The 27,832-nt window shown below is 45.6% G+C and overlaps 1 protein-coding gene across 1 annotated transcript in view; it reads left to right on the top strand.

Moving 5' to 3' along the window:
• agbl4 (AGBL carboxypeptidase 4) overlaps nucleotides 1–27,832 on the top strand; it is a 398,795-nt gene that overhangs the window by 229,673 nt on the left and 141,290 nt on the right. Inside the window, exon 5 of the mRNA XM_023821409.2 lies at nucleotides 19,334–19,550. Coding sequence (XP_023677177.1) covers nucleotides 19,334–19,550 — 217 coding nt within the window. The remainder of the gene's footprint in view (nucleotides 1–19,333; nucleotides 19,551–27,832) is intronic.

Raw genomic sequence — 27,832 nt, 5'->3', positions numbered from 1 at the left:
CACTCTTACTTAATGTATTAACTAGAAATTAAGTGTTAGTTTTGTACTGATCACATGTTCATCCACATTTAATCAAGAGTAACTGTTAATGTATTTCATGCAGTTGCTATATTTGTTCATGATTTGTACCTGAGTAGTAATTGAGTTACTAAGTTACTTATGCCCCCTAAAGGATAGTGTTACCCTGTTAGTTTGTCATATTTACCCTGGCTATTATTAGTATGCAGTTATCGTGCTTCTAAAATCTCAACCATTATCTCAACTGAGTATGAAGCACAGTAGCTACATGAAGTATGGGTCTCACAGAACCTCCCTGTGCTTCCTTGTGTACTACCTGCTGAGTAGGCCTCCTAGCTATCTTAAGACTGGATGAGCAGCATTTTCCATGGGAGACTCTCAGAACCTCCCTGTGCTGCCTTGTGTACTACCTGCTGAGTAGGCCTCCTAGCTATCATAAGACTGGATGAGCAGCATTTTCCGGTTTTCCATGGGAGATTTTTAAAAAATATATAAATAAAATTTCTTTGAGGATGATTTTGTTTTTGTGTCATGATATTTGGATAACACAAGGTGCACACTTTCCTACCTTCCTCAAAATTATCAAGTACAGTAGTACCTCAGAACTCAAATTTAATCCGTTCAGAACTCGAGTTCGAATCCTAAAAGGTTCGAGTTCTGATTGAATTTTCCCCATAAGAGATAATGGAAAACCAATGAATTGGTTCTCGGCCCCAAAAAATTACACCTAAATATTTTTTTTTAGTACTTAAACAAAATGAACAGGATAAAACAAAAAGAGCATATACTGTACTAAACACATCTAAGCACATTTATCAAAACAGTAATTTGTAAAGTAAGAAAATAAATGTATCCAAACAATGTGTAAAGTAAAAAAAAACAATGTGTCCTGCCCCGATTGTCAGCTCCTTCCGTGTGCCACGCCCCTTCGTTAACCTCGTGTGGAATCCCCATGTGATCAGCTGTTTCTGGTTGTTGTCATTTAGTCCTCGTTTCAGTTTCTTTCCCCAGTCCAGTCATTGTATTGTCTGTCTGTGTTTTGCCTGCCTTACTTGTAATTAAACCCCCTATTCCCCGATACCCTGACGTCTGCACCTTTGTCTCCGTTCCGTCCCCGCTCGGCATGACAATATTATTATACTTAAATGTATTAATGGTTGATTATTAATGATATTCAAATAGTTAAGAAATCTTTGTTTTTAAATGTATTTTATTATATAATAATTACTGTTACAGTCTATCATTGTCTATATGTATTTTTACTGTCTGTATATATGTATTCAGCTAGTGTAAACATGCACAATGCTATCACAGCGAATGCGAGACTGAGACTGAAGCGTTACCCTTTGTTTCCGCTGAGAGACGTGCCGCGTAACTCATTTCCGTACAAGTTATCTTAGGTCAGCGTTCACGGTTCGTCTTCAGAGATTCAGATTGAGTTCTAGGTCATTTTTTTTCAAACTCATTGGTTCAACTTTTAAGAAATTCGAATTCTAATGAGTTTGAGTACTGAGGTACCACTGTATATTCTACTCATTGTATGTGGCTTGGCTTTTTTCTTTCTGATGTATAATTTATATTTTTACCGACTATTTTTGCAGGTAGTTGCGTTCCAACTACACAAAGCTGGAACTGCAAAACCCAGTCTCTGTGAGCTGGAGCTTGAAAGCACGCTCACAGGAACCAGTGGTCTGCAGGAGAAGGTCTATTCAGACACAGCAGACCACCCATTTTGTTTGAAGACGTGAAGGAGAACAGTTGAGCAGCTTTGTGCCTTATAAAGGCTGATTAGATACCCTGTGGTGACCAGATGAGCATTTCAGAAGATGAGAATACTGTTTGTTTTCAGCAGCAGACCTTCTGCTTCCCTTCAGCAACCTCTTCATGCACTCAAGTGTTTGGCTGACAGGAAAAAAATCTCATCAAATTGCCGAATAAATAAATAACACATTCTCCTGCATCTAATGAGATCTTGCCACCACAAATAATGTATATAATCACAGTAATATATAGATAGGATCGATTTTGTTTCTGTGTGGTAGAAGTCTGTACTGGTTTCAAGATAACGCTATCAGCGTTCTTAACTATTACTGTGAGAAATGAGAGCTTTGATACTGCCAGATAAGCGCTATATTCATTTGTTTAATTAAAACAGCCTGTCTCCACATGGCAAGGGGGGGTCATTTTAAAAAGTGTTAAAATTAAAGCACGTAATTAAGTAGAGCCCAGATAAGGAGCCCTGTGTGGTGGAGGCTTCTGACGGTGGGGGAGGGAAAACTAATTTATCCGCAGTTTGCTCCCGCAAGGTTGTTCGGTTTATTAAAGTTAGCAGCGCACCAGCACGATAAAATATTTTATGTACTCGTCAGAAGGGAGGGACTGGATGAATTGCCGTCCTAGGCTGGTGGAATCTATGGGATGGAGGCAATTAAGACAGGTTGTTATCACGTCTTTGAGAACAGGAGAAGGACTTGTACAGCAACAAGCACCTTGACAAAGATATTTGTTTGGGCAATGGAGTGTAGCATTAATTATCACAGTCTTTGATTAAACATGTCGTCCTGGAATGAATGTCATTTGTCTTGCCTGGTTTTAACACGCAAGCCAGAGAGGGTAATATTTTGGATGGCTCCTTGCTATTTTTACATGCAGGTGTCACAAGAAGTTAAATCAAGGCTCACAGTCTGTGACTTCTAAATTCAAATACTCCGTTTAATTATGAGGGTAAAAGCATTCGAAGGCATACGATCAAGAAGGATGGAATGGGCTTTTACAGAGAGATGGACCTCTTGTACCTTCATCCCTGTCCATCTGTGCCCCTTGAAATAGAAACGGTCTGAATTTTCTCTCAGAATTTACTGGACAGCACTCTGCCCTGTAAAGATGCATGCTTGTTTAATATGCAGCCTACCCACGAGATAAAGATCAACGGCAGAATACGCTACTAATTCACTTCTGGCAATCAATAAGAAATTCACTACAGATTTGGCTTTGTGTGTCTCTTTAGGCGATGAGGATAACAGAGGCTCGATGTGATTAAGAGAGTGGTAGAGGAGATGTTAACCACATTCTGTCTTATGGGGTCATGGGGGGGGTCACATGTGCTCTTTGACAAATGAGTTTAAACACAATTAAGAACATAAGGGAGGGTGAAACCTAGCTTGGATATTTGTAGGAAAATCGGCTTATGAAGGGATACATTTTTACAGTCTACATTTACGTGAGCAGGACTAACAACCACGTGCTTGTGCTAGTACTGCCACGGGCATATTTATTCTGACTGCACTAACATTTTTATCCACATAGCTGGGAGCCTTCAGTGACAGAGCCAGGTAAGGGAGGAGAGGCAGGCAGGCAGGCCGACTTTTCAAAAGGATGAGCAGTCGCTGGGAGAACAGGAGATGTAATGGAATCAGCAGAAATCTGCCTGGAATCTGGAAATGCCACTCGTGTTTGTGTCTGAAATCTTTCATTTTTATTACTTTGCCTCCTGCCTCTTGAGAAACAATACATTTAGAGCACAGTTTGTTTCAGCTCTGTCAACAGCACAGGCTACACGTCAATGGAGGTACAGCAGTGGAGAATACATTGTGCGGTCGTGTCCCTTGAAATATCAAAAAACTTTTTTGGGGCACAAACCTTCCAAGGGGTATTTGGGCTATATTACATGTTTGAATTGGTGCCTGGTCTCATTGAGGAGCTACTGGGCAGGAATCCCTCTTCCCCAGTACCTCCTCATGGCAGGGGGACTGCAGTGCTGCTGTGAAGGTCTTACACTGCTTCGGTTAGGTGCGATCACCATTACAGAGAACTGGACAGCAGCAGGTATGAGTGTTTCGTGATGGGATAAGCTTGGAAGGCTGGCTTGCCTCAGCCTGACCCAGCACATGATTGAGAAGCACTCACTCATGCCCTCCTTGTGTGCTGCCTGTTTGTTGGTGACTGTGGTGCCCAGGGTTGCTAACAGTGATTCAGAACCACTCCATGATTTGACAGTGTGGTCTCAAGGCCAAGGAAACAAATATCGCGATTTTCCTATTTCACCGTGTGTCAGCGTGAAGAGGGAGGGTGACAGGTGTAATGCATAAAAGGGCCCCGCAGCTCCCTCACGCCTCTGACGGCTTTACCGGGGGAGGAGGCCTTTCAATCACGCCGCCGCATCAATTTCCACGAGCCGCGTGAGGAGGAGTCCCGTGCCCATGCCCGTGTCCGCACTGCTGCCGTCTGGGAGGCCAGGGCGAGAGGATGAGTGCTGACAGCCACAGCATGAAGATTAAAAACCCCGCAGGTCACTCTGATACCCACCATGCCATAAGGAGTGATGGGAAAAAGAGAAGTGGCGGGGCAGGAAGTGTAGGGGGCGCTCATGAGGTCAGCACTGTTGCCATTCTCAGAGCATCTGAGAGCAGTGGTTGCTGTGCTAAACAGTGTGTGGAGGGACACGATGTCCTTGGAAGGTCGCCCTTGTCAGAGCAATAAGAAGCACGCGTACAGATTAGCTGCAGGTTACAGCAAAGTCACCGGGAAGATCCAGAAGGTCATAGACGGAGGATGAAAAATGGCCGCGGCCGCCGGGTCCCGCACTGCCAGAGCAAGGGTACGAGCACAAGGGTGTTCAGCGTTAATCACTGTGCTTTGGCCAGCTGCTAATTTATCCTCATCTGGACTCAGCTGGATGCGCTGTCCGGTTCTGGAGCCCAGGTGCGGCTGATCCGCCGGTGTCCGCCCGGGGCACTTGCCGTGCTGGGCTCATGGCTCGCTGCTCCCAGGGCAGCTCAGGTGCCGCAGTGAAGCAGATGTGCCAGAGCCGGCAGGGCTGGGCGTGGGGCTGTCAGTGGACACCCTGCCTGGCACAGGCCCGTTGAACCCTCTTTGCCATGTGTGAAGATGATGATGATGCAGTCTCTTAGGCTCGGCTGCTCGGAGAGACTGCTTTTAAATGCTTTTAAAGCGCGGTGTTCTTCTGCAACACCACTGCTTGACTCGCTTAAGTGAAATGAAATTTTCCAAAACTAGACCCAGTGTTACTTTCATTAACCGTACTCACGCCTGTCACAGTTTTACGGTGCTATTAAAGTGTGGGGGGCTTGTGGCGACGTGCCGTCCAGCCTGCCCGCATTTCCCTGTATCCCCCACCGCCCCCCACTGGAAGTATAAATAAGTCATATTTTCATTTATCTTTTGCCGCCTTCAAAATAATAAACCGCTTTAGTTCATAAAACATTGATGTGGATTTTGAATTATTCGTTTTGGGTGGTTGGGAGGGCTGTCCTGTTTTTCTGTTTCTAAAAGGAAATGAAAGATGGGTGACAAGGAGCGAGCGTGTCGGGGGGGCTCGGCGCAGGCAGCGCGAGCAGCGGCTCAACCGAGCACCTGCAGCCTGCTGGCCGGGGCTGCTGACACACAGCCGCGACACGTGACAGATGTGCCCCGCGAGCTGGGTTTATCGTAATGTCCATGTCCTTTTACAGTCGCTTGTGATTTCTTTTTATTTGAAATGACCACATTTTCATGTGTCACGTGAATTAATAGATGTCACGTGAATTAATAGATGATGATATTGCACATAAGCACGCACATGCTTCCACACGCGCACAATGCCTGCTCATCTTCTGCATATATTTACTGGTACCTGCCCATGAATAAGAAAAGGTCAGTTTGTTGTTCTCGGTCCCACAGCATTTCCCTAATTAAGTCAGATCATGCTAGTCTTGAATATTGATTCATTTTCTCAAGGCTACATGAACCCTTGCTAATAAAGGCGGGAAGGGCTGTATGTCTACTGCCTATTGAAAATGGTAAATGGGCTCCAGGTGTTACACTGTAAATGGCACTTTATTGCCGCCAATGAGGAGTCTTTTAGCACTCAGGGAGTCTGAACATTTCACATGTGCTTCCCCGGTGTGTGGATGCTGCTATACAGCTACGTTCCCTGGGACCAACCAGACAGTGTCTTGCGCCTGTTGTGCTTATCAGTGTGCCCATCAGCCATGCAGAATGCAAGATTTAGGGAATTACTTTGCATTAAAAACATGTCTTGCTTGCGAAAACAGTGACACCATATTTGCCTTCATTGCAATACCTTTCAGCATTTTTCATTTAACTTTGCAATTGACCAGCAATTGTCTTGAAAGAAATTTGGACAAGAAGCACATGTTTAGCAGTTAATATGGGGCAGTTTATATTAGCTAGACATTCTTAACACTGGAGATACTTTGTTAGTGTAATTTATGCTGATTCCTGCTGGTGCCCTGGTTTTGTTGAATTTTAAGGGTTGATGTGTTGTAGTTGCTGAGACACTATGAGGAGGGTCCAGAATGTAGGGCTTTGGCAGTGTGGAGTCGTGGTTTGGCTGTAAATGGTATGTGTGTTAGCCGGTTGGCCCCACAGTGGGTTGACACCAGCATTTACTCATTAAGTTGCAAGGTGACATTTTCTTGGCTGTATGTCGCCCTGCGTTGCTTGCATTGTGTGTCAGAAGTAGGAGTGGGAATGAGACCCAAAGCCTCGACCAGCAGCTGTTGATAGGAATGGTGTTGAGCTTCTTTTACTGAAAATCTTGCAATGTTCCTGTTAAGCAGAACCAATCCAACCTGAATTGAGAGGTGGCATCATCGGCTGTGGCTGCTGCCACTCTGGGTTATTCTTTCTCTGACATGTTTAAGTAATGGTGTTCATTTTAGTTTTGTATTGTTGTTTATTTTCCCCACGATGGACTGGCATCCCATCTAAGGTGAAGCCCAGCCTTGTGCCCTGCGCTGCCTTCAATATGCTCCAGGCTCCTCATGGCCCTATCTGGCATAAGCAGTCGGAAAATGAAGGATGTTATTTATTTGTCCCACACTGTATGTATTGTGGACATGGTTCGTCCCATACTCATGTCTGTTTTGTTTTAAGGATCCATCACTTCACTTTGTCATGCCGTGCTACTGGTTGAGAAAATTGAAATCTGTGGTGGTGAGCTGGGTAGGAAGCTTTCTTTTTTTTCCCAGAAGCTGTTTCTAAAGGCTGCAGGACATGATCTCACCGTGTTTGGCCCTCTGGTATTATATAACCTCCTGGACATGTTAAATTAGTTTTAGACAAGTAAAAATTAGATTTAAATTAATTTGGGTTGGAATTTTCTGTAACATTTATCAATCCATGATTCAGTCCAGATTCAGAAATGAGCCTTTACTTATCAGCCAGTACAGCTGCATGGAGACCTCCACATATGCACACTGTCATAAAATCAAAATGCCTTATTTTACTTATAGATTGCTATCTCTGGCCATTTATTTTGATTAACAAGTAATTAATTTGAAATGGTTTTGATAGCTGTTGCTGAAACATGGTGGAATGACAGCATGGGTTTGTGCTATGGGAGGCAGCCTTAGCTGCTGTTGGCTGAGCCGCTGCAGCACCCGCTCGCTGTTTCCCAGAGGATGCACAGGCAAGCGCAGGTGTTGGGGGCGCCGTGTCGCTCACCGCTCATACCTCTGAGAGCTGGGTGACGGATGACTTGTCACACTGCAAAGTGAGGATTTTTACTGCCGATTGGAATGAGAGAAGGAGAAAGCAGAGAGGGTGAGTGAAGGAGAAAAAGATCGTCCCATTACACAACAAATATAAATCATTCAGTGGGATGGGGAACCGTGGCCTACGCATACACATATAGCCTTTTTCCTATGCAGATGGGCTTGGTGTCCTCCATCGTGTTGTGTGTGTGTGTGTGTGTGTGTGTGTGTGTGTGTGTGTGGACCTGAGGTGTGCAGAGCTGGGAGCCTGGTAGTGCCCCCTGCACACACGTCCATGTTTCCCCTACCATTATATCAATTTAATTTTATTTTATTTTATACATAGCGCCAGATAACAACAGAAGTCATTTAAGGCTACCTTTCCTATAGAACAGCTCTATACATTCTCCTTTTATTAAACAAACTAAACAGCCTTATGTTATTTATCTTATTTACACCACAGCTTGTCATTTGTGTCTCTACACGGTCGCACAGGTGAGCACACGCCCACCAGCGGACAGAGAACGCACGTCGGAAAACGTGCCGCATCAACCACCTGAAAAGCAGACAAAAATATCTGTGTTTTTTTTACTGCTGTCATTAAAAGAAACACATGAACACCATGAATCCTGTCGGTGTCCGTCTGCCCCCCCCCCCCCCCCAAAAGCTGTAAATGGGGGGAAACACTGCACATCAAATGTAGTAAAGCTCCACATGGATGCACCAACTCACAAGCTGTCGTGAAGATGCTCCCACTCGACAATATCATGCTATGCAGGGGTCTCATGCTCGGTGGTCCTAGCCAGCATTAGCTTAAAATAATATGACAAAAGCATAAATAAACATACACGCTTCACCACTCAACACCATCGTGAGAACTGTGCATATTAAGACTAATGTAAGGCAAAACCCAGCTACTGGACTGAGTCTGTTTTTACAGAGAGCCTTCCCCCAATTCTGTTTCTCTGTACTGCCAGCCTCACACCCGTCTCACATCCTCGTGCAGCCGCTGGGCATGACTGCGGGGGGCAGGCGTTAGTTCCAGGCTTTTTAGTGATGCCTCGGGGTGCATTACGGCACTGCGTCACACGCTCATCCTCTCCGGTGTGCCCATGAAGACCATGCCAAGCTTTTGCCCTCACAAATGCTCCTTTATATCTCAGCATCGATCCATGCGGCCAATTTCCTCATCTATATCCGTTTCTGTATCTGGCTTTCTGTATCCTCATTTCGATTTCCGCCGGCTGTGTCCCGGAAAGAATGTTTACCATGAAACAGGCTCAAAAGTACGTCCCGTTTGTAAATTCGGGCTGAATACATCTTTGATAAAGCGGACAACCAGGTGTCTGCCAAAGAGCTGGCAGCTGGATATTAAGAAAATAAAGGGCCTGTGTTTGAGTGATTTCATTGTGACTGAGGGGGGTATTTTGGGGGGCTGAATCCCTCCCTTTAATTGAGATGTGTTTTCTGAGCCCCTGCGGTGCTGTTTCTTGCCCTTGGGATAGAGGATGAAGCGGTAACCGGATAGCGGTGCTCATTCTCTGATGCAGTAGCTCCCCTCAGTCTCCTAAGTGGTCTGCCCCAGCCCCCGCCCTCCTCCGTTGAGCCTGTGGCATGGAAGTTAATTGGCAGCATCTGCTGTCTGGGAGCCCAAGCGTCCAGATAACCCCCCTGGCACCTGGAGGCACCAGTCTGTCTTTGGGAGCCAGGCACCGGGAGCCAGAGCCCACAGCTGCCATCGGTGCCAGGGGGTTTGCGCTTGGCTTGGTGGGACCGGCTGTGCCAGGCAGGCACCAGCGCCCCCAGGGGCAGATGGCTTACAGAGGAGCAAGTAAAGACCTAGTGATGGCCACCGTCTCAGAAGACCAACGCATCTCATTTCGAGCAGACAATGGTTTACAAGATTTTAATTTGCCGCAATTATGTTCCTGTAAAATGTCAGGCCACAAAAAACCTTAACTAGATACTGATTAAGATTTATATGTTTCTATTAATGCCTCATGGATTGACAGTGCTGGTGTCTGAGGGAGACCTGTAAATGTTTCTCCCACAGCATCCATTTTTGTGCTGAACCAGTGAATTCAAATACACTGCTTCAGTAAACACAATTTATTGCCCATTTACAAGGCATACTAGACTGAAAATCAGCTGATAATACAATAATACAGAGTTTTTGCCCCTCATGGGTCTACAAGTCTTCCACTTCCCAGCGCCCTTTCCATTCAGATAATGGTGCCCTGGGTGTGGTCAGCTTTGCCGCTGACATTGCGGGGCGGTCATTCGCGTTGCAGAGGAGTGGCTCTCTTTCACGTGGCAGTAGCCAGAGGCCTTAGAGAAGGACAAGGAGGAGTTTAGGTCATCTTGCAGGCTTTTTTGTTCAAGCTGAATAAGGGGGTGTTTTTGGCTGGAGCTCCAGAGAGCAAGAAATTAGTGAAATCAAATTGCGGAAACGTTTCCCAAAATAAACAATTTAACCTGAGTTTGGAGTGGAGAGTCACAGTGGGACATGGAGAATGAGTCACATACATACAAATGGAGGGTATAGGTGTACAGGGAGGGTACGGTGGCAGCTTTTTCTCGAGGACCCTGAAGTGGCTCAGAGCACCAGCTTGCATTCGCTCTACATTAGCGGCATTTGGAGCTGCATTAGCCACAGGTTGCTGGGATGTCGGGGAGGTACCCGCCCTGCTCTCATTCGGGCGCTGTCCTCTGGCTGCCCTCCCCTCCCCTGGCCACCCACACTCCTGTCGTAAAACAAATCTGCACTCATTAGCACCTAGCGGTCTGCCACTGCCGGCCTCGCCCTCCCTTGTAAGCGGCGAATTGAGGCCCCCGCCTCGGTCTGTTCAACCAATAAAATCTGTTTGACCGCCCTGATCAGCACGCAGAGAGAGAGAGAGGACCAGTTCAGGACTAGGTCACTTTTCTCATTTTATAAAACGAAGTGTGCGGAACTGCAAATGCTTTAGCATAAAAGCACAAACTGAATGAGTAAATAGACCTTCTCTAACATACATGTGTGTATGTGTGTGTGTGTGTGTGTGTGTAATTACATATTGACAATTAGTTAACCATGAACTAATCAAAGCACTTCTATTCTAAACACACACTTGTAGTCTAAACACACTATTTAAAATGAAGTAATTTTGTCCTCTTCATTAATCTCGTCATCAGTTTCAAGTTTTAAGTTGCATAACCTGTTACCTTGCTTTAGATCAGTATCTCTAGTAGCCCATATCACTAGTAGCATTTTAGAGTTTTGCTACAGCTCCACTTATGCTTGTATTATTTTCCAGTATCTGTATTATTTGTTAGCTAAACCTGGCTGTTTGCTTGGCTTTTTGGTAGGCCGATTCAGTGTGATAAGAATTGCAAATTACATTAATGCTTCCTGCTTGTAAAATCAAATTAATTATTTGGCTTTGAATTCATTTAGAGGTTTCTGGCGTGCCTTTGTTTAACGCACCCCTGTTTTAATTAATTTTGTTGTTGATCATATTTGCACAAAGATCACAGCTTTTTGTGGGTAGTTCAAGCTAATGAAAAAGCGAGGGGTGCTTTCGTTCTTTTATGTAGACGCAGCTTTTATTCTGACATGCTCTATTTCTGACAGTCATGGCCTGTTGTAGCGTTGTAATGTAACATTGGGTCTTTTTTCTCATGTCAGTGTTTAACTTCATTTCATGTCAGACTTTCCGGACCACGCCTTTAAAATAATTTCACGGCATTATGATTTTTGCGTTTTTTTATAATAAAATCCAAAATGTGGCTATTCTGCCAGCTCCTGTCAGTGTGTAATAGGGTTCCCCTTTAGCCGGTGGTAGCGCACTGTGTTTGGATAACCCTGTGTTTGCACATGGCCTGCTGTCACTTTAAATGTGCAGGCTGCTTACTCCATGCAGCCCTCGTCATTCAGCACGGGAAAGCCATCTGTCTTTTCACATTTTAAGGTCCTGAGATGTGTGAGGTCGACTCACTCAATATCAAACACGGCATATCCCCTCTCTCAGGTAGGTTACGTAAACAGCAGCCACAGTATGTACCACATTTGTAAGGTGAAAGGTCACGGACAGGGGAAACCTCCCCTAGCATTTCAGGGCTGTACCATGCGTGACCTGGCTTTTATCTCACATTCTGCATCTTCGCTCGCCTCTGCATGGCTCACATTAAGGCCAAATTCCTCATGACAGTGACTTGTGACACTGATGGATCTCCCGGCACATGCAGGCTAGATTGCAACCGGAATGGCGCCGGTTTCACACGATGCTCAGCCTTGTGTTGATTGATACTTTGCAGTGCATTATGGGTTTTCTGTGTCTCAGCCTGAGAAGCTGAGCTGCCCAACCTGCAGCCCTGCTCTCATGGTCCTTTAACTAATCAGGGCAAGTCCAGGCAGTGTGCCCACCGCCGCGTAATTAAATGTGGCATCGGTGTCTGGCTGGGGTGTGGCCCCCTCCCCACCATGATGCAGAGTGTTCCATCATGGGATGGCGCTCTTCGCCAGCCTGGCGCCGGACTGTCCCAATATGTCAGCTTTATTCTGCATATCTGCACGTCCCCCCAGGAGCTAGGGGGAGGGGTCTGTGTACATCAGCCCTGGGCCCCGAGCCTTCTGTTTACACACAGCTCCTATGGAAGATGGTAATCTGTGATGTGTACTGGTGGTTACATATTCTCTGTGTATGAATATATTTAACACATGCACACACAAGTGCTGTGTGTGAAACTCCACGAGGTCGCAGAATAGGCTGGTGGGGGAGCCGTTTGTTTGCTGGGCCCCTCTCATCACCTCATATCACACCCTGACCTGGGACCGCGGGGGGGCTGGCTGCAGGGACGTGGAGCAAGTCAGTGCTTCATTTGTTTGTTTTTGTGTAATCGGCTGGCCCTGCGACACCCCCCACCCCGCTGCTCCCGACACAACCCTGCACCCTAGAGCTCAGAGCTGACATCATCCTCTCAGCCTGTTAGTGCCCCCCACAGACCAGAGCACACCTGCCCCCCTCGCCTCGCGGGGAAGCGGCGGCGCCATGCTGGCTGGAATGTGACAGTCATCTGCTCCTGGCTAATTGCACCCCGGCTTCCAGCTCGGCGGGGCTCCCTGCTTCGTGGTGAGGAAGAGGAGGGACGATGGTGCACGGGCAGGCGCGTGGGGCCAGCTGCGGCTCACCGCCATGTACCCTGTCGGCAGTAGATATCGGCATCGCGGGTAGGTTAAACCAAGCCATGCAGATTAACTGTATCTGGTCTTCAGAGAAAGACAAAAGTAAATGCCACGTTCTTCACAGTGCACTGCTTCCCAAGCGGGATGGAAGCGACAGGACAGGCGTGTCATGTTCTCCTAAATGGAGCACCATAAAATCACTGCCCTAACTGCGGCCTTCCTGAGAAATGACAGGCTCCTGTCCCTCATGCAGTTACGAGTCCTCAAGGCTGGCCTTGCTGGAGCAAGAACGGGCTGAAAATAAAAGGAATCCTTTCCTCCTCATAGTCACTAGCATGACTATACATTCAAGCATCCATCTTCCATATCAGATTTCTGGTAAAGGGTTAATGATATAGGTGGTACTCTGAAGATCTGGATGGTATAAACTTCAGCCGATTAATCAGCACAGCTGGGGGGGGGTAGGAGCAACATTACTACCTTACATAGTTGTGTGTATATTCTCATACCATGTGGGGTCGTATGGGAATGACAGGAGCCTCCTACAGGGTTCATAACAGTGCAGCACCTGCTAGAGACCTCTGCTGACCCGCTGCCTGTCTTCTTCCTCTTTACGGACACTTCAGACAGGAATGTCTCTTGCGCTTCAAGGAAACAACACAATTGATGTGATTTTCCTGCCCCAGTGAGTTACTGGGTGAATCTAGACATCGTGCACAAGCACTTAATTTGATTACCATTTGGCATCTCCTTCATGACGCCATGAAGCGACTTGCTGAGCAGGCTCCTTCGGTTGTGTCGCATAATTACTGCCCACTCCGTCTGCCTTGAAATGTTTGATTATGTCATCCTTAGAGCTTTCTCTGAACCTTTTAAAATGTCCGTGGAGCGACCTGCAAAACAGTCGTACAGATAGGCTTTATTATTGATTTAACAAATTGGCTGTAAGAATCGATAGATTTGTTGCTCTCTAAACTGCGATGCACCTGATGCATTCCTCCTGTTTTTCTCACAATGCCTGATGAAGAAATAATACAAAAAAATTGGAATAAACACAGAGTGGATATTGGGAATAAATGAGAGTAGGTGTTGAGAGGAACCATATGTAAGGCGGCTGGTTGTGCGAATTTCTGTCATTGTGTACGGATATCACCTCTGCGTTTTGGACCCAACTCAAATTCTCTTGGTCTCCATTTCTGCATGCAAGCTGGACTCATAAAAGCACTAGATTGGAATATATAACCCAGTGCATTTCCTCCAATTACTCTGGGGCATTGAGTTTATGATTTCAGGTCTAATGATCCAATGATTTAAGGTCCAGGAGGCTGCATGTTGGTGTTCATGAGGCACTTAGCTCTAATGCGGCCGTGTCCCAAAGCACTTATGAGGGGAATTGAAGCTGCTGGCTCCCACATGTGGGCACAGACGCAAACAGCCAAGACCACCGCACGCCCCCGTCCGTGTCGCCCACCTGCCCACATGTGCAGTCCCATTATGCCCCGAAAGAAACTTTGGTGGTAAGACATGCAATAGCTCAGGTGTGTTCGCCCGTTAATTAATTCCCCTTTGTACAATAATGCATTGCTGACTCATGTTTTAATATATGTGATTCTACCCATGTTCTTTAATTTAGCCCCAGGGGCTCGAATGACGCATCAGGGTTCGTAAGTGCAGCAGAGGATGTATGTACATTAGAAGCAGGAGGAATAAGAAACATAATAGAAACAAATTAATATGCACCTTTAAGGGAAAACCCCCTGTGTGTTTAAGAGCGTGGTAGCTATGTAAATACAGCTGGTAACAATTAAAGTAAAAGGTTTCATTTGAATATGATATTGCACGTAATGTATCTTTTAGAAGCCAATGCTAACCTGTTCATTATGCCCTCTGTATGTTGAAATATTTAGCAGATGCTTCTGTCCAAAGCAACATAGAAGTGAGGAAAGCTTGGAGGACCAGCCTGCATACTCGCAGTATTTAGATTTAAGGGACTTAGTCAAAGGCCCAGGTGTATTTTTTGATTACTTCATCGGTCTCAGGATTCAACCCCACACCCTACACACATGAGCAGAGACCCTAAGGGTTGGGGGGGGTTCAATTCAGTTCGAAATAATGATTTTTCAAGGTGTCGATTTTCAAATTGCCACAAGAGTTAAAACTCAGTTTTTAAGTACAATTTTAAACGTAGGTTACTGTAATTATGTTGGTGACATTTGCTGCTTCTAACACACTGCACATGGAGTCTGGCACGGTACTATCATGAATGAGTGGAATGATACTTTTTCCAGCACCATCTCAATTTAAATGGGCAAACTTTGGCTTCTTTAAAGGTAATGGACACATGAATATGGCTGTCTACTTGGGTTCATGGTTTGGTTTCGGCACAGGATGACAGAATTTGTTTTGAAATTGTTTATTATTAAAACTGCAATTATAGTATCGGAACAGCTATAAAACAAACGTAAGGCAATTTATCTTTTGATGTCTAAATAAGAAAGATGCTTATTTTCACAGTAAAAAAAAAATGTAAAATAAAACTGCATTATAACAATCAAAATTAACCAAATCCCATATTCTCTACAAGCAAATATGGTCAAATATCTGTAGCGATAGACACCCCTGTAGCTGTAGATATTTTTTTATCTGAATTTCCTGGCAAAAGCACCTTAAATGCCACAGGAAGACTCACTTACAGAGGTAGTTTCTGCCGTGCCGTGCTCCGATTGTACACACATCTGGATGATGTCGTCTCAAAGAAGTTAGCATGCTGGATGTGTTTCCAGCAACATATCCGAGTTCAGTATAGCAGAGACCAGACAGTCTTGGTCATATCAACTACTCTCTCTCTGGTGTTGGTGTAATTTATTAGGAAGCCAAATGTTTCCAAACTACTAATTTATGTGACATGGGAGGGTCTTTCAGTTCTCCAGCACTACAGGTATCCAACTCAGAGCCACAATTTTGCATAGTGTTTTCTGTGTTGAAGCAGTGTATTAATTCACTGTGCAATCTGAACCTAAAATGATGTAACCAAGCAGCACATGACAGATACATATACCGTTACAGCCTTTCTCTTTATTTTAAATGAAGACCTGAGCTGCTCTTTAGCAAGATCATGATACATACAGAATTGAGAACACAATGTTGATACTGTATCGATTCGGGAGGTTTCTGACAATAGTGGGATCATGGGTATCATGCACGTTCTTATACACACTGCCTTGAACATCCACACATCACAGCAAATTAAAATAGTGCCTAGAATCGCACGCAACGTTTAAATGCATGGCAGCGCATGGTAGACGAGGTTGCCTAGTAACCATGCCTTCCTATGCCGTCTTAATGTGCCCCTGACATTCCAAACGATCTGGACATCAAATATCAGAGCGGGTCTCATCTTCAAGTTTTATGTCAGTTGTTTCAAAACTGTTTTCTGCTCATATTATTATGCAAAATGAGAGCACACTGACTATGGGCAAAAATTCAAATGCCGCTGATAACTGGGACGACTCACATCCGTGTAACGCAAACATTCATGGAGCCTCTGGCTTTTCAGATGCTATTTTAAGAAGCGTAATACAACACTTAACTTTTTTCTTTTTTTAATCTGAAACCGTTCTGGTACGTCAAGTCAAGCAGGCTGTTGATGAATTATGTCACTTTCTAAGCCATTTAACCTTCACAACGTATGTGGCTGACAGGCTCAGTCGAGAAGCAAGCAAAAAAAGGGAAGGGGAGAGAGAAAGCGATGACTCCGCTGACCTCTGTGCATGACTGATTTGAAAGCACAGACGAGTCATCCCCTATATGAAAGCTACCAATTTCAGTCCTCACTTATTAGACTTTTAATGGAAACCGACAACATCAGTATGAGACGCCTTCCACTCCTGCAGATAGAGCTGTAAAGTGCAGAAAACTGCGCGACATGCCGCTGGAGACGCTTTTAGCGGCCTGAGCTTCCCTGAAGTGGGGCCTCGTTCTCTAGGCGGACATGTTAGCATCACCGGAAGGGCAGCCCAGGATGGCAGACAGCGCAGAGTAAATGGCCGACAGGATGTAGGCGGACAGGCAGCCGAACAGCCATAAGCACAACTCATCTTGTGATGGTGGCTTCTCAGATCTCGCGCCGTGAAAATTTTCTGTAGAGATGTGGGGGGGGGGGGGGGGCAGTCTCAGTGCATGGGAGACACACGGCAGCATCATTTAGATAAAACACATCGCCAGAAGCGGAGCTGCCCGGGATTGGCCACCACGGAGATATAAGCCGGGGGGGGGGCTTCGCTGGCGGGCTCCGGGTGGAGGACACCAGGCTATCTTCTTTGGCCAATAACAGTAAAGCAGCCCAGAGATGGGGCGCCGTAAATTCCCGTCGGGTAATTAAAATCGATAGCGGAGATGCGCTCGGCAGCCGGCAAGGTCAAGCGGTTGCAGTGCAGGCCGGCGTGTGGGACTAGCGCTGCGGCAGGCCGGCGCACAGATAAATAACGAAATGAATGAAGCCACCGTCACCTTGTGTCATTAGCCCTGCGGCCGCTGTGGTAACCAGCCTCTCGGGTCCTCCAGGTCACAGGGGCCAGCCTGGGGCGGTCCAGGGTGGGATGGTTTTCCGAAGCCCATGCACTGCACTTCAGCCAAAAAGCTGAGCTGCCAGTAGACCCGCCGCCTGGCACGACGCATCCCCCCCATGTGCTTGTGGCATGTGCGGACATCTGCCCCACGTCCCTTCTGCTTGGGCGGGCACTCGTGCAAGTGCATGGATATGCCTGTTCACTCAAATTGTGGTCTGCTTATAATTTTCACACATAATTACATAATATGTAATATTTTATTGATAAGACTATTAGCAGTCATACTTTTGCTGCTGTGATCTTAGCTAAAGGCTGGAGGCACCCTTGTTTTAATGCTCTTCTCACCCCTCCCCCACAGTCTTTCAGTGAGCAGGCTGTATCCTTCCTGGACCTCAGTTGCACAAGGGTTGACTGGCTAATTAGCATGGTAATGACCTGCAGGACACAGTTTGCTTAGAAGGGTGGGGAAGTGCGTTACCCATCCAGGTGGCCAGAGAGCAGATTTAGCGGATTCTGGACAAATGCCCCCTCTGGGCAGAAGAGGCCCATGGTCTCCTGGTGTGGGTGGCCGCCGCGTTCTTCTCCTCACGCCCAGCGTGTGCTGGGGGTCAGTAGGGGTGGGACGTGTGTGTTTGGGGGGGTGGGGGGTGTCAGCCGTATTAGTATTCTGCATAGATCGCCACACTTGCGCAGAGATGGGATCGGTTTCTGTTTTACCAGGGGAATAATCAGCCTGGCTTTTTTCCATTTGTCCTTTATTCCAGCAGAGCTTGGGTAATTTGGTTTAATTTTGGTGTTTCATCTCACTTTAAAGGGCCAGCAGCCGGTTTCTGTGTGCTCTGTGTGTGTGCTTCATATTGCATTTGTGTGTCGCCTGGGGTTTCAGGTGTGTGTTTGTCAAATGGGTGTGTAGGTTGTGTGGGTGCTCTGCACATACTCCTCTCGCTCACTGCTCCCCCTCTTAGAAGTCTATGGTGGGGGGGGGTCACTGTAGTCCGCTTGGTTCATTTGAAACATCGCGCCGCTTCCCGCTTATCAGCCGGACTCGGTGCGGCTACTATCGGGATCTGATACAATCTCCATCTGATGCTGCTGCTACAGGAGAGACACAGCCCGCCTGTCAACAGAGCTTCTCATCTCCCTTGTCTCTCTCATCCTGGCCTTATCTTCTGTTCCCTCCCTCACTCTTCTACTCTTTTCCTGCTAGTGTCCCTTTTTATATACATTTTTAACACTCAGCATTCCCTTGTCTTCGCTTGCCTCCTTAATGCTTGTAACACAAGTCCCCTTCCTCGCCTCATCTTTTCCCCCAGATAGCATCGTGTTATTGTTTCAACGTTGAATTATAGTTAAATGTGTTTAGCTATATGGTCAGAATTATGGTGAGTGTTAAATTATCAAAGTTGAAACTGAATTGATTTTTGGTCAGATTTTCAGTATTGAAAAACTGATGGTGGCAAAACCTTGATTCAATGTTGATATAAAGTGAAAGATTGAAGATTAACTTTGTTTCAACCTTTTTGTCTGATATGGAACCAATGTCATTTCAACATATGTGTGCTGTCTGGGCCCCTTCTTAACAATCCTGCACAGGCTATGAATATATTCCCGTGAATGAGACTGCACTCTTGTAATATGTACTTTTACTGTAACTGCAACATCACTATCAGCGCTGGTATTAACCTGGAATATCGTAAAAGGAAACTCTGGAGTCGCGACATCCCCTTAATAAACAAGGAATCCACCAAAGATGCAGTTCTATTAATGATCAGACACGCTGTGCAGGATTGCTTCTGTCTTGCCACTGCCATCAGACACCATATAAGAGCAGGCAGAGATGAGGAGTGTTGACAGAAAAATGGCCTGTCGTCTGCACTGATGAAATTTACCCGAAGTCTCAGATACGCCCATCCATTAGTTACTGTGTGGGACGGAAGTCGGCAAAACCATGTGCCAAATGTCAGGGTCAGAAAAACGAGTGATTGCTGGCTCCTGTGACTGTTTTAATGGCAGTGCTGATGTCCTGTTAAGAAGTGCTGTGAGTGTCACACCTCATGTTTCCCTTCATGTGTCGCTCTTCTCTTAAGGCAAAGACTCCCCTCCAAAAACGTGTACTACTACCGCTGCCCTGACCATCGCCGCAACTATGTCATGTCCTTCGCCTTCTGCTTTGACCGCGAGGATGACATTTACCAGTTTGCCTACTGCTTCCCCTACACCTACTCACGCCTGCAACACTACCTGGACAGCCTGGAGCGCAGGAACCTGGACTTCCTGCAGAGGGAGCAGCTGGGCCTCAGTGTGGTGAGTGCCTTTTTTTTCCTGCTCTGTAAGCTAAGCTATTCTTGTAGATGAGAGAGCACAGGTCTAGCCACACCTGGAAGCACCCAGCTGCTAAGATCCTCTCCACCGCTAATTTTGTTCATTACATTTATATTCATATTCTCGTCTGCCAGGTCGGAAACGTCACAGGGGTGGTCATGTGGGAGGCGGAGGCAGCCGGTGGGGGTGCTGGGCCTCGGGGTCATTTCTGGGGCTGTTCTGTTCCCGTCTCAAGCCTCCTGTCAAGCCGATCGCTTTAATCAGGGGGTACTCACCTCTCTGTAGAGCAGGTATTGGATTGTACACAGCGCCTGCAGTCCTGTCTCGGTGCTTATCAAATAACTGTAGAAGAAAAACTCATTAGAAATGCTTGAAAGATTATGTTTTTTTTTTCTTTTAACATTTGTCAAGGAGAGTTAGCTGCAAGGGACAATGATGAAAGTACATTTATTGATAAGGAACTGTGTCCCAATATATTAAAACGAGGAAATTTAGAAGGTAAAATCACACATTAAGTGTATATGTACATGACACCATATATATGTATAGGAGTTGAGGAAAAAATCACAGAAACAATTTATAATTATCAGACCTAATAAGGAGCACAGCCTTCAGATGGCTTCACTTCCTGGAGTGCTGTTGGGGGTGGGGGGGGGGGGGAGGTATTGAAAAGCCTGAACTTCATTGAGGGATAAAGGAAGTGAAAATCTACACTGCTCAAAAAAATTAAAGGAATTTAATGGGAAAAAAAGTCATGCTATATATCTATACTGATATGGACTGGGTAATGTGTTAGGAACAAAAAGATGCCACATGGTTTGATGGAAATGAAGATTATCAACCATACAGAGGGCTGAATTCAAAGACACCCTGAATATCAAAGTGAAAAAATGATGCGGCAGGCTAGTCCATTTTGCCGAAAGTTCATTGCAGCAACTCAAAATCGTACTCAAAAAAGTAGTTTGTATGGCCCCCACGTGCTTATATGCATACCTGACAATGTTGGGGTATGCTCCTAATAAGACTATGGATGGTGTCCTGGGGGGATCTCCTCCCAGATCTGGACCAGGGCATCACCTGGCGGCGTCAGATGGACCAAAACATAATGTCCCAGAGGTGTCCTATTGGATTTAGGTCAGGCGAGTGTGGGGGCCAGTCAATGGTATCAATTCCTTCATCCTCCAGGAACTGCCTGCATACTCTCGCCACATTAGGCCGGGCATTGTCGTGCACCAGGAGGAACCCAGGACCCACTGCACCAGCGTAGGGTCTGACAGTGGGTCCAAGGATTGCATCTTGATACCTAATGGCAGTGAAGATGCCGTTGTCTAGCCTGTAGAGGTCTGTGTGTCCCTCCATGGATATGCCTCCCCAGACCATCACTGACCCCCCACCAAACCGGTCATGCTGAACAATGTTACAGGCAGCATAACGTTCTCCACGGTTTCTCCAGACCCTTTCACTTCTGTCACATGTTCTCAAGGTGATCCTGCTGTCATCTGTGAAAATCTCAGGGCACCAGAGGCGGACCTGCCACTTCTGGTATTATATGGCAAATGCCAATCGAGCTCCATGGTGCCGGGCAGTGAGCACAGGACCCACTAGAGGATGTCGAGCCCTCAGGCCACCCTCATGAAGTCTGTTTCTGATTGTTTGGCCAGAGACATTCACACCAGTGGCCTGCTGGAGGTCATTTTGTAGGGCTCTGGCAGTGCTCATCCTGTTCCTCCTTGAACAAAGGAGCAGATACTGGTCCTGCTGATGGGTTAAGGACCTTCTACAGCCCTGTCCATCTCTCCTAGAGTAACTGCCTGTCTGCTGGAATCTCCTCCATGACCTTGAGACTGTGCTGGGAGACACAGCAAACATTCTGGCAATGGCACGTATTGATGCACCATCCTGGAGGAGCTGGACTGCCTGTGCAACCTCTGTAGGGTCCAGGTATCGCCTCATGCTACCAGTAGTGACACTGACTGTAGCCAAATGCAAAACTAGTGAAAAAACAGTCAGAAGAGATTAGGATGGAAAAATGTCATTGGCCCCCAACTGTTAAACCATTCCTGTTTTGGGGTCGTCTCATTGTTGCCCCTCTAGTGCACCTGTTATTAATTTCATTAACACCAAAGCAGCTGAAACTGATTAACAACCCCCTCTGCTACTTAACTGACTAGATGAATATCCAAGAAGTTTAGTTTACTTGATGCTATACTCTGATTAATAAGCGTTCCTTTAATTTTTTTTGAGTAGTGTTTGTCACATTCTCAAACTTCCCGTAAAGGTCCGTGATGATTGGATCTGGTGATTGGGGAGGCCTTGGAAGGTGTTTGACAAAATATGGCTGATCATGAAGCCACTCTTTATATTCTGTAGCAGTGTTTAAAAGTGAATTATGATCATATTGTTAAAATATTTTGAGGGAACAGCATTTGCATCACAGGGTGCACCTCATCCTGTAAAATGGCTTCATAAGATGCTTTGCCGCTGAAATTCAGGAACTGAATTCTGGTTCTGAGTTCCTGGGCTACTTCCATATGTTAGGATCAGGAACTACCTCCCAAGAGCTATGGTTGGGCTGTGTTCCTCTGGTGGGAATGCAACAGAAGTCCTGGGTTCCTGAAAAAGTTCCTAGTTCGTGAAAAAAAACTTCCTTCAATGAGAAACACTTTGGCAATTATGACTATGTAAAGTAACCATCAAACTGAATAACTTTCTTGGCTGCCCTTGCCAGCAACGGGATGTAGGGAAAAGGGAGAATGATCACTCATCAGACCATATTCATTTTTATCATTTCTCAGGGTCCAAGTTTGTGTTCTTCACATCAGGTCATGTGTCTTTAATCATTGACCTTGGATGTAAGTTAGAATAGAATAGAATGCCTTTTATTTTCATTGCACAAATGTACAATGAAATTAGGTGTGTCCCCAGAACAGATTCAACACACACTAGCATGGCTCTGCATATTCAGCTACACACACATATGAAGTAAAAATATATATAAATAGTATTGAAGTGGTTTTATTTACAGTAATTGCCATGAGTCCCTGGGATATTGCACTTATGTCCCATTGATGCCCTGGGTGACAGTGAAAGATGTTAAACTGGGGGGATGGGGGGGGGGGGGGGTACTTTGATGCAATGAATGTTATTTGACTGAGTTCAATTCTTTGGTAGTGCTCAGGTAGAAGCTTTTCAGTGGTCTGGAAGTGAGTGTAGGGTATCGGGTGTAATGTGTAGGGTGTAGGGTATCGGGTGTGTGTAGTGTGTGTGTAGGGTGTAGTGTGTAGGGCAGGGGTCACCAACATGGTGCCTGCTGGCACCAGGATTCACCCAAGGACCACATGAGTCGCCCGCGGACTTGTTCTAAAAATAGCACAATTCACCAGTGAGCAGCATCTAAAATTTATTTTTATCCTGTTGCTATTCTTCTTTAATCATATTTGCATTTATATAGATTTGGAAATGACAATATCTAAAAAAAAAGGCATTTAACAAGTTTAGATAAGTTTAGGAGGGCGTTTTAAACTGATAGCTCTTCATATGGCTCAGTACCCGTGAAGTAGCTACAGTATCAGTTTTAAAAAGGTTGGTGACCCCTGGTGTAGGGTGTACGGTGTAAGGTATAGGGTCTGTGTGGTGTGCGAATAGGGCAGTAGAGTGCAGAGGTGGGGGCCTGGGTGAGATGGGTCCCTGTTGATTCTCGTGGCCCTGGGTGAGATGGGTCCCTGTTGATTCTCGTGGCCCTGGGTGAGATGGGTCCCTGATGACTATTGTGGCCATGGGTGAGATTGGCCCTGTTGATTCTCGTGGCCTTCCAGAGGGCAGCAGAGTGCAGAGGTGGGGGCCTGGGTTTGATGGGTCCTTGATGATTTTCGTGGCCCGTCAAAGACATCAGATTCTGTATATGTCCTCTAGTGAAGGTAACTGAGTGTTGGTAATTTTTCTGTGCCAATATGTTGTCTCTCTGAAGACCCCTCTTGTCAGCTATGGAGCAGCTAGCATACTGTACCATACCAGGATGCCACAGGTGAGTATGCTTTCCACAGAGAAGTGATAGGAGGACACCAGCAGCTGCTTGGACAGGTTAGCCTTCCTCAGTATCCTTAAGAGGTACAGCCATTTCTGTGCCTTCTTCACCAGAGAGGTTGTGTTGAGAGGCCATGTGAGGTCTTAGGAAATGTATGTGCCAAGGATTTTAAAACTGGCTACTCTCTCCACTATGTCTCCTCTGATATATAGAGGAGCAGGTTCCTCTTCCTGCTTCCTGAAGCTGATAATCAGCTCCTTTGTTTTGGATGTGTTGAGTGCCAGGTTGTTGATGCAGCACCATTCTGACAGTTTGCTGACCTCGTCCCTATAGGCAGACTCTTCACTGTTGCATATAAGTCCTATCACAGTGGTGTCATCTGCAAACTTGATGATTTTATTTGTACTGTGTGTTGGTATGCAATCGTGGGTATATAGGGAATAAAGAAGAGGGCTCAGCATGCAGCCTTGTGGAGCTCCAGCGCCGAGTGTCAGTGTTGGGGAGTGGTGAGTCCCCAGCCTAATAATCTGTTTGTTAGGAAGTCCTTGATCCATCCGTACATGTGCTGACTGACTCCCAGGTTGAGAAGTTTGGTCACCATTCTGCTGGGGATGATCATGTTAAAGGTAGAGCTGAAGTCCACAAATAACATTCTCACATACATCCCCTGGTGTTCCAGGTGAATCAGTACATTAGGATAAATTGATGGCATCTTCTGTTGACCTGTTGGCTCTGTAGGCGAATTGGTGCTGGTCCCGGGTAGGTGGAAGTGAAGATTTAATGTGCCTCAGTAGCAACTTCTAAGCACTTCATTATAGTGCCGGTGAGAGCTACGAGTCTGTAGTAATTAAGGCTGCTGATTGTTGTCTTCTTTGGGACAGGTACAATGGTGGCAGACTTAAGGCATTTGGGGACAGTGCATTGTGACAAAGTGAGGTTAAAGATGTTGCTGAATACCTCTGCCAGCTGATCTGCGCATTCTCTGAGTGCCCTGCCTTGAATTCCATCGGGGCCAGCAGCTTTCCTTGGGTTGACACTGCGGAATATTCTTCTGACACCATTCGTGCTAACAGTAAATGCCATGCTGTTAGCAGCTGGTGCCGGTGCCGTCCCAGTCTCTGCCTCAGTCACCTTATTCACCTGAAAACGGACAAAGAAGTGGTTGAGTGCCTCTGCTAGTGAGTCGCTGCTGCTGGTGGTTGAGTCTTTGCTGCCTTTGTAGTTTGTGAAGTGCTGGATGCCTTGCCATACACACCAGGGGTCTCCGTCATTGAAATGGCCTTCAACCTTCTCCCTGTAGTCTGCCTTTGCATTCTTGATGGCACGCTTCAAGTTGGATCTGGCAACACTGTATAATTCACCATTTCCAAACCTGAAGACTGCATTGCAATCTTTTAGCTGAACCTTGATGTCTCTTGTAATCCACGGTTTACTTTCTGGATAGCATTGAATGTGCTGTCTAATGGTAACCCTGTCTACACAATTCTGTATATAAAACAGGGCAGCGGATTTGTACTCCTCAATGTCTTGTTGTGCAAAAAGGTCCCTGTGTGTGCGCTCAAAACAGTCCTGGAGTTGGGAAGCACCTTCCGGCCAAGTCCGGATGGTTTTCACAGTTGGCTTTGATTTGCTAATGAGAAGTCTGTATGCAGGGGTGAGAAAAATGGATAAGTGGTTGGACTAGCCTAGGTGGAGGAGGGTGGAGACCCTGTACCCATCCCTAATGTTACTGTACACATTATCCCATGTGTTTTGGCCTCTCGTTGGACACGTCACATGTTTATGGAATTTAGGAAGGACTATTTTGAAGTTTGTTTGGTTGAAATCCCCAGCTATGAAAAAAATCCCATCAGGGTGAGCAGTCTGTAGTTTGCCGATTGCTGTTAGCAGGGTGTCTAGTGCTGTCTTGGTGTTAGCACTTGGTGGGATGTAGACCGCCACAATGACGACCGTGAACTCCTGCGGCAGATAAAAAGGTCGGCATCTTACTGTCATGTACTCTAAATCAGGTGAGCAGAGCCAGTCTGTGATGGTCACATTACTGCACCACTTAATATCAGAGTAAATGCACAGCCCACCTGCTTTGCTCTTACAGGAGCATTTATTCCTGTCAACACACTGTGCTGTGTGCCTGCTTACATAATACCTTTGTTGGGGATTCCCGTATGTAGCCAGGTCTCAGTTATTGTCATGACAGAGCAGTCCTGTACCGATTTCTATGTCCATTTTATTGCTGAGTGATCTGACGTTGGTAATGTAAATGTTCAGCAGCACAGTCTTGTGAGGAGCATTCTGTAACCTGGACTGTACGCCAGCCCAGCAGCCCCGTTTCTGTTTCCTTTCTCTGCACCGCCTCCTGCGTCTCCAGGCTGGTATTATAATCCACGGAGACGCCGCTGCATGGATGATCTTGCTCTGGATGCGTTCTTGTTGGAATTCCTTGCTAAAATCTGTCGAACTGCATAGTATTCCGATCTTCAGTAGATCTTCCCGGTTATGTTTTGCTTTTGCTGAAGTTACGATTACGCTGCTCGACAGATACGCTAACAGAACAAACAAAACACAACGGGAGACTAAAGTCACCGCATCTGTGTGCGCCGCCATCTTGACATCAGATGACATCAACTGTTCTGGCAAGTTAGTTCTGAAAGGCAGCACTTCTTTTAAATTCCAGATTTGCGAAGCTCGCAATGTACAGCTTTTGTGGAAACCAGGTCAGGGAGGTGCTGATTCAGTGCTGCAGTCATTCTGAGGCTGTGCTTTCGTGGTGTTTAGCAGCGATCCTGTTACGTGTTCGTCTACCACATTAGGGAGTTGCAGTTCACAGACCTGTTTCCTCTTTGTCAATGCGGTTTGTCCATGTTTGACATGCTATCATGATTTTGGAAACTGTTCCCCTTGACACATTACAACTGTGTTTTCAAAAACGTTGGGACACTGTGTAAAATGTAAATGAAAACAGAATGCAGTAATTTGCAAATCATATAAACACATATTTAACTGAAAATAGAACAAAGTCAACATCACATGAGAAATTTTGTTTTATGAAAAATATATGCTCAATTTGAATTTGATGCCAGCAACACCTTTCAAAAAAGTTGGAACAGGGGCAGCAAATGACTGGAAACGTTGTGTAATTCTAAAACAAAACACCAGGTTGAATATCTCACAACTAATTAGGCTATTTGGCAGCAGGCCAGTAAGGTGATTGGGTATAAGAAAAGCCTCCCAGAGAGGCAGAGTCTGTGTGCACTGAAGATGGGGAGAGGTTTTAAATCAAAATTTAAAATTCTTTTTGGAAATCATTGATGCCGCATCCTCTGGGCTAAAGAGGAAAAGGACTATTCAGCTTATCAGAGGACAGTTCAAAAGCCAGCATCCGTGATCGTGTGGGGGTGCAATTGTGCCTATGCCTTAGGTAGCTTGCACATCTGGGAAGGCACCATTAATGCTGAACGATATATACAGGTTTTGCAGCAACATATGCTGCCATCCAGACAACATCTTTTTCAGAGAAAGCCTTATGTGATTTATAAATGATTTAATTCTGTTTTTATTTACATTTTACACGGCGTATCAACTTTTGGAAACATTGTAAATAATTTTGTGGGGTTTTTTTTGACTGATTCACCTGCAGTTCTTTGGACTCATTGGATCTGTTCATTTCCTTATGTTCTCTTGAAAACTCACAAAATCCTTTGAAAACTCACATATCAAAGTGCTGATTATCTGACCTCTTTTATATCTAACTTTTACATCTGGCCTACTGCTTACTGGTGTCTAACCTAATATGACTCACTTTTGTAGCCACAATTTACAATTACAATTTATTTATTTTGAAGTTGAAGTCTTTTTTTATGTGATTTGTTACTTTGTGCCTAGCATAACCAATAAGAGCTCAGCCATACTGAGACATGGTGCAGTCAGGATTAAAATGCAACGTTAAGCCTTTTCTGGGGCACTTTTCTCCTGTCTTTGATAAGTGTGCCTCCTGTGAAGTTTGCAAAGAGTAAAGGTCTATGTTCATGTTTTGAGACCACAGAGAACTTTGTCCTTCTGCGAGGAGGAGACAGATGTGAATGCTTGTGCTTTTCTGCACTTGCTCCTCCATCGGGTATTTCCATTCCCCCACTTTTATTTTTCCTCTCGTCTCATTTAATAAATAGTAACAGTGGGTTCATTTCAGTTGAATATCATCTGTATTTTAAAGGCACTGAGACTGGTAGCTTTGCATTTATAC

The sequence above is a fragment of the Paramormyrops kingsleyae genome, chromosome 15 (genome assembly GCF_048594095.1).
Source record: "Paramormyrops kingsleyae isolate MSU_618 chromosome 15, PKINGS_0.4, whole genome shotgun sequence".
NCBI classification, from domain to species: Eukaryota; Metazoa; Chordata; class Actinopteri; order Osteoglossiformes; family Mormyridae; genus Paramormyrops; species Paramormyrops kingsleyae.
Note: the sequence above shows the minus strand (reverse complement) of the source record. Positions and strands in the feature narration are given on the sequence as shown.